The 7,500-nt window shown below is 46.9% G+C and overlaps 1 protein-coding gene across 9 annotated transcripts in view; it reads right to left on the reverse strand.

Moving 5' to 3' along the window:
- The window catches only part of LOC119573070 (ral guanine nucleotide dissociation stimulator-like), a 100,776-nt gene that overhangs the window by 12,522 nt on the left and 80,754 nt on the right, over positions 1-7,500 (reverse strand). Inside the window, exons 1-2 of one of the 9 annotated variants that reach the window (XM_037920082.1) lie at positions 5,678-5,838; positions 4,108-4,305 (exon numbers count right to left, since the gene is read on the reverse strand). The exons of 7 other annotated variants lie outside the window; for them this stretch is intronic. In XM_037920082.1, the coding sequence (XP_037776010.1) occupies positions 4,108-4,233 (126 nt within the window). In that variant the 5' untranslated portion in view covers positions 4,234-4,305; positions 5,678-5,838. Of the gene's footprint in view, positions 1-4,107; positions 4,306-5,677; positions 5,839-7,500 lie in introns of those variants that run through there. One more of the 9 variants, XM_037920083.1, reaches the window with a different exon arrangement.

Raw genomic sequence — 7,500 nt, forward strand, 5'->3', positions numbered from 1 at the left:
GATGAGGGTGTACAGTACTACTGAAATGTGCTTCGTTAAGCTTCCCCCAGGTTTACCCCTAACTATGGGTACAAACATGACATTGTGACATTGACGAAATGTCATGTACTTTAACTCACCGACGTCAACTTTCACCAAAACAATCTATTTAGGAGTGGATATTTTCTTGTTGAATCCTCCCCCCCCAACCCACCATCACGTCACAAGCCACTCGTAGCTGACACTCGCGCTGATTAGATCAACCGCTGTCGTCACGCAGAAGTATTTTACTACAGGCGCGTCGCTGCTGACCCAGGCTGACACGCGGCACTATGTCACCATCGCCGCGGACGTCAGCCCTCGCCGCCACCTGTTGTGACAGCTGGCTTTCGCTGGTGAGGCTGGGAGCGCGAGCAACGCCGGCCAACTGCAGCAGCAACGGCCACTTTGCAAGACGTTGTTTGTACTGATAAATCATCAATCTATACGATAACAATCTACGGCGGATATAAAAGAAATGCGTTTACTCCTAAACTATACAACAAAGAAAAGGGGGAAAACTCGAAGTATAAATCTAAAACTTTTTACACGGAAGCCAAAAAAGAGCAAGGGAGAGAATCAGCCTGGCAACGAGTCTGCAGTGTCTAACGAGACCATGGATGCAAATCACTTAGATTAACGCTCGCCACTTAATCTCTTTTGCATATCGTATGTGAAGAAGTCGTTCTCTAAAAATATACACCAGGAAATGAGTTCGAAACAAACCACGTGTCTGGAACTTCAGTTGATAAAGCATCACCATTAATCCGTCTTCAAACCCAGCGTATGCCATGCGCCCTGATAAACAACAAAGCAGCGACGCGCAACGAGGCCGCGCCAGTGCATAGCAAGCACGGATTCAGACGCCGCCACCCTAATTATAAACGACGACTATTTATCATGACGTCCGACCAGATCTATTTGAGGCGGACATGAAGCTGCCGTGGCCTCGAGGAAGACGCACACGCAGTAAACGAACGAGAGAAAGAAAAGAAAAGAAAAAAAGAAGAAAAAACACGTGGACCCGGGCACCATCAACAGAAAAAATACGCAAGAATGCCCTCGTTTATCCGTGTTTGGCGTTACCGGGACAAGGTCGAGACCGCTACCTGAACAACAATTCCCCATTACCCAGGTAGGCTCCGCGAACGCCACGGGGCCACGCGGAGACGGCGCCCGATCCTCACCCGCGATGACCCGGGCGGCCTCGACAATGGAGACGAGAGGCAACGCCTGAGAGTATACGAAAAAGTGCATTTCTCTTGCCCGTGTCTGTCGGTCGAGTCCTCCCTCCCCTTTCCCAAGGAGGGGAACAAAGTGATAACAAGGGTAGAAAAATAAAAGGAGTACAAAAGAGAGATGGGGAAAAGGAGAGCGAAGTCTCTTCCCTAGGGAGGAAAGAAAGAAGGGACGAGGGCGATAAGAGGAATAAGAGAGATGAAGAGAGAGAGAGAGAGAGAGAGAGAGAGAGAGAGAGAGAGAGAGAGAGAGAGAGAGAGAGAGAGAGAGAGAGGAGGGAGGAGAGAGGGGGGGGAGAGGCGAGAGAGAGAGAGAGAGAGAGAGAGGAGAGAGAGAGGAGAGAGAAAGAAGAGAAAGAGAAGAGAAAGAGAAGAGAAAGGAAGAGAGAAGAGAAGAGAGAGAGAAAGAGAAGAGAGAAAGAGAAGAGAGAAAGAGAAGAGAAGAGAGAGGAGAGAGAGAGAGAGAGAGAGAGAGAGAGAGAGAGAGAGAGAGAGAGAGAGAGAGAGAGAGAGAGAGAGAGAGAATTGAAAGAACTGACAGACTTTCTTACACACAAACAAACGGACAGAGAAACAAGCAAGCATACGCACAAACGAAGAGACAGGCAGACACAAAAACCCAAGAGCGGCACCAACTCGTCCACAAGGACCCAATAACGAGGCCTTCCACCGAGATCGCACAACCGTGAAATGGTCGCGCGGTAACACACAGGGCATGAGTCACCAAGAAAGACCAATTCGAATATTTCTCTCCACATACATTATGCCAATATTCCGATATTTGCATGCGTTCCCTCCTACCTCTTTCTCATGTGAACTTTGTGAACTCTCCTTATCAATCAGTTTTTTTTTTTTATGAGTCACCCCTTATATCCATCCATCCATCCGACAAACGCATCAAGTTCTCTCATCTTATCGCTTCCGTCCGTTGACAACCGAATCCATCCGCAAACAATATCTAGAAACCTTTGGAACGCCCCCGCCTCCCCCACTCCCCGCTCCCTCCCCGCTACCCAAGGCTTCCAATCATATCTAATCTTATCGGCGGGTTTCTCGGAATAGCCATTACCGCCCTTGAACCCCCTTCCCCCTTTACCTCCCCCCCCTCTACGTTGGGCGCCTGCAGTGCTTGTTCCAACTTCGGGTCGATAAGGGATCTCGCTTCCGACGGCCGAGGGGAGTGACACAAATGACCCTCACCCCCACCCCCTCTCCCACTTAACTCCACATTGCAAAATCTATTGATCAATGCCATGGGCGAGGGAAGGGACCAGCGTGGGCGGTGGGGGGGCGGGAGTGAAGAAGGCAAATATGAGCGTTATTCCCCTTTTCTTTTCACCCTTTTTCCTTGTTCGTTGTACGGCGTATTACCCCCACCCCCCACACCCGCAGCTTATTCCGAAAGAAGGTAGAATTACTTTTTTTGAGGACAGCATTAAACGATTTTATTTAGATTACACTTTACGATTTATCAAAGTGTCACAACACCGGGAAGGACACGTAGTAGGTACGAGGTGTGAGAGGAGAAGAAAGAGAAGCTGAATAACGGGACGCACAAAGGAGGAGGAAGAAAGCGATATAAAGATGTCGGAGGAGACAAGGGCCAGAGAAAGCAGTGAGCGAAGGTGGAGCAAAAGCGAGGGCACAGAGGGGACACGAAGGCCGCCCTAACGATCCTCTCCGCGCGTAAAATGGAGGAGGAATTATCCAAAGGAGATTCTCGTCCTGACGTAAATTGTCGAATCTAAAATAAGTCAAATATTCTTCCCTTCCCGGCGCCAATAAAAGCAAATGAACGTGGCGGTGGCGGGCGAATTGGCAAACATCATATTACGTAATGTTGGTAAGAATGGCCAGGAGTGTAAAGCAAGGAGTCTATGGGAGGCTGCCGAAAACAAAATCGGGGTTAACTCAAGGCGAAGAGACACTGACAGTACAGGATGGGGGGTAAAGAGGGGGAGTGGGAAGTGGGGAGGGAGAAGGGTAGAGGTTCGGGGATAAGGAGCAGGAGGGGTGGGAAATGAGGAGGGGGTAGGGGTCGAGGAGGGGAGAGGAGAAGAGGAGGTGGAGAGGTGCCAAAAACGACATATTGAAGGTAAGGCATAAATGGAGGCGAGAAATAAACGCGACTAGAGAAAAAAGAGAGAAGCCCTTATGACGCCAAAATGGCCCATACCCCCTGGACATGCCACCCCTACTTCCTTCCTCCCCTCCTCCCTCCCATCCGTCCTCGCTCTTCTCCCTCCCTAGATTGTCACCGTGCATGTTTACTGCAGACAATGCCGCTGTTTATCCGCGGATGGAGACCGCTGGCACGACACGGGTTGCGTGGGAGGACTAGGACGCAAAAGTTTACAAACGCGGACTTACGACGGCCGTGACGCGCGCCAGCCATAACGCGCCTTTTCGCTCGTAAACTCTCGCGCCGGCTTCCCTTTCCCCCGATTACCATGCTGAACGCGGCGATCCGCTATCGCCCGCCAATCCGTGCCTTTGCTCGCTGCAGTGCTCTGAGCAACTTGACGTGTTCATGTTTGTTGCATTCGCCCGGGCAGCTGTTGTGGTTGCCTCCCTCGCGGTTACACGCATGGCGTATCAGTGTCGTCATTCAAAACAAAAAAATAAAACAAAATGTCGAAGAGAAAGAAGAGTGGACATTTTGCCAACTTTGAACAAGCAATCTGGGTGCAACACAAGTCCGTTCTCTAAATGAACCCTTCCTCCCTTCCCGGGTCCACTCATTAGTCAACGAGAGGCACCGTTGGAGCCAAACCCAGATCGGATAAACAACAAAAGAGCCAAAACACAGCCTCAGAATGGGGCAGAGGGCCAATAGGTTCCGATCACTCACCTTGTAGTTGACTGAGCCAAACCTCCAGCCGGTAATGTGCACCATCTGACGCTTGATATAAGAGTTTATGTCGCTGGTGACTTTGTTCCAGGGGGATTGCACCACCGTCTTGGAAAAGGTCTTCATCCCCACCGCACTTCCATTCCCGGCGTCTAAGGTCTTTCGCTTATCTGTCCGTCTGTCTTAAGCTTATTGCACCTGTTATGAGCAACGAAGCAAAACACATTGACTTTCAAGGAAACACGTTTCGTATTTCTGCACTGCCTCCAACTCTCGTGTTTCTCCTTGCTATTTCGAGAACCACCATCTATCTCTTTTTTTTCTTTCACTCTTTTCCTTCTTTTCCTTCTAATTTTCGCCCCTTCCGTGGGGGAAACTGTAGGCCTAAGGGCGAAACGGCAGTGGGGGCCGTACAGTAAGTAATTAAATCATGGAAGCGAGGTCTCAGAGCGCCCACTTAACGGAATCTCTAAAATTAACCTTTTACATATACCCTTTTCGCGACTTTCTTGTGTTACGACGTGTCAATGAAAGAGTCCGAGTAAAATGTTACATTCATTAATTAATATTTATGTCTTCATTATCATTAATATCTTAGTCTGTTGCATGTGACTTAAATCTGCATTGCATAACAATGCTCATAAGTAATATTCATTATTTGATTTTTACATTCTTTTCCGGTCGCTAAACAGTAAATTTTATTTTCTCCAACTCCAATTTCTCCAATTTCTTATCTACCAATCCAACAATTCTATAATTCTATCATCATATATACACTTCCGAACTATGATACGTATTTACATTTGATCGATGTAGCTCTAGTTTTTTACTTCATGTATCTTAGGCCAATGACGTTGATAGAGTACTTTCAACTTTACCAAAGAACGTTTTCGGCACGTTCTGTTCTCCCTGACAACACTATCCACAGACATCACATATTAAGGCACTTAAAAGTCAGGCAACGAAACAAGGGCCTGTTATCGACTACAAGATATATAGCCTAGCAGTAAACGTTTGTCACTGCGAACAAGGCCACATATAAGTCATCTACAGCACTAACGTTCTTGTCAAGATTTACCCCGATGATGACAGAGTAATTGCACAAGGTTATTATGCACCATAACTATGCAATAACGAAGATAATGTCGTCAGTTCATTTACATTTTGTACACGGAATTAAAACTCGACATAGCCGTTGATCACGATTAGCACATTCGTCACAGACAGCTCGGAAAGTCCTGTCCGTGTTGAACCGTCCGCAGGCGCAGCGGCGTGGAACTTTACTACAGCCTTCTGCCCAACGTGTGCGGCCGCGACTTGCCCCGAGTGTCGTGTTGATGAACGCTATTCAGAGATGCGGTGTGTCAATGATATCTGCAACCTAAGATAACACGCAAAATCTCTGGTGTTCCCTTTTTCATTCATGATATATATAGGAATGGCTACAATTGTTTTTCTTCTCTTATGAAATGTATTCAGTTTTTGTAGTTTACAATTGAAATTGACAAATGTAAGTTTTCTTTTTTTCATAACTTAATTCCACTACACCTTATCAAAAAGCACACACTACCTTATCACACTAACAGTCTCCAAAAACGGAGCACTCGAGCAAAGTGTCTCTCAGCACCAGTAGCCCAGTGACTGACAACCGGAGCGGGAACGGGGGCGCGCGGTGTGCCTCAGGCCGAGGCAGAGAGCCAACTGAGGGGAGCTCGGCACTGTGTCCCGGGGCGCCTCTGGCCAGAGGGGAAACAGCCAGCACGCAGTCTGGCGCTCGCCGCGAACGAACGACTTCACGTTTACCTACGTCACAGCTTCAGTGTAGGATCTCTGGAGGATGTGACTCACGCCCTTTCCTTAAGCTACATATATGTTACGCACGGTGTTCTCCGTATCTGCCTACTCGCGCTCTGAATTTAACAAATAAATACAATGAGCGCAACTAATGCTGAAAAAGGAAAATATGCTAATGACGATTCCTTTTCTGACACTTCTCTACTCGTCATGAAATGGTCTTGAACAACATCAAGCGGTCCTGGAGGATTACTTCCTAACTTAAACACGAAATTCACTTGACTCCCGTGCGGATGACAGCGCTTCAGATGACACCCCAGTGTGGTTTAGCTCTAATTCGAGATGATGAATAAATGGTGAGTAAAGGGTGTTTAAAGGGTGAGTAAACAACCGCAGCAGTTAAATATGTCAACGGGCACCTGTTGTTGAAACGAGTTAGAACAGAGAAACAAAAATGATCAAACAAAAATGTTATTCTTGCAACACATGTGAATACATACATACATACATACATATGTGTGTGTGTGTGTGTGTGTGTGTGTGTGTGTGTGTGTGTGTGTGTGTGTGTGTGTGTGTGTGTGTGTGTGTGTGTGTGTGTGTGTGTGCGTGTGCGTGTGCGCGCGCGCGCGCGTGCGCGTGCGTGCGTTTATATATATCTTATATACTATATCAAATTATATACATATATATTATATATCATATATCGTATGATATATATATATATATATATATATATATATATATATATATATATATATATATATATATATATATCCCTTCCCCACACACGTATGTGTCTTAACATACACCGAATCTTTCCGTGTGATAACGTGTTCAAATGTCAGGTAAATTGTTTCGAAAATCTGTAGCCGAAAAATCTACAACCGAGATGCCTACACTGCTGCAGCCACCTGACTACATGAATGTCGTCAACTGTGCAGTAAAGCAAATGTTCCATCTGTTTCTACGAGTGTTCTTGTCTGCCCAGGACGAACTGAAAAGGAATCCCATGCAATCCATTCAGCCCGGAATTACGGGCGTGAGAGCCAGGTATGTGTCCAGCCCCCGGATGGCAAAGGGCGTCGAGGGCGGCAGACCGTGTCCCCCCCCCCCCCCCGCCATTCACGCCAGGACTCCGATTCGTACATGTGAAATAAACTAAAACGTTTTCCAAGGAAAACAACAGTCTGGTATGTATTTTTAAAACATTTTCTTTATCTAGCTTTTATTATAAATTGAATGATTTATTGCTATTTTTATTTTATTACATTATAGTGTATTTCATATTTATCTATTCATTTTTTTGCAAGAGGTTTATACACGCTCGCCATCCTCTCCACAGCTATCGCGCTATCCTCCTCCTCCTCCTCCTTCAAGCTTTGTCAAAGGCGACCGAAATAGCCTAAGAGTGCTGCCTCCTCCCTTCCTTTCTTCAGTCCCGCCCAGTAGTGATTAATGTCCTGCACACTCGTTGACACCCTGGAGTGCCAGTCGTTCGAAGGCAGATTAATCCTGCGTGACCTTCCCTCGGCACCACTGATGTGCCAACAACGTCTAAATGGTTATTTTCCTACGACCGTCTACGCTTGTGCTCAACAC

This window comes from Penaeus monodon, chromosome 5 (genome assembly GCF_015228065.2).
Source record: "Penaeus monodon isolate SGIC_2016 chromosome 5, NSTDA_Pmon_1, whole genome shotgun sequence".
In the NCBI taxonomy this organism is placed as follows: Eukaryota; Metazoa; Arthropoda; class Malacostraca; order Decapoda; family Penaeidae; genus Penaeus; species Penaeus monodon.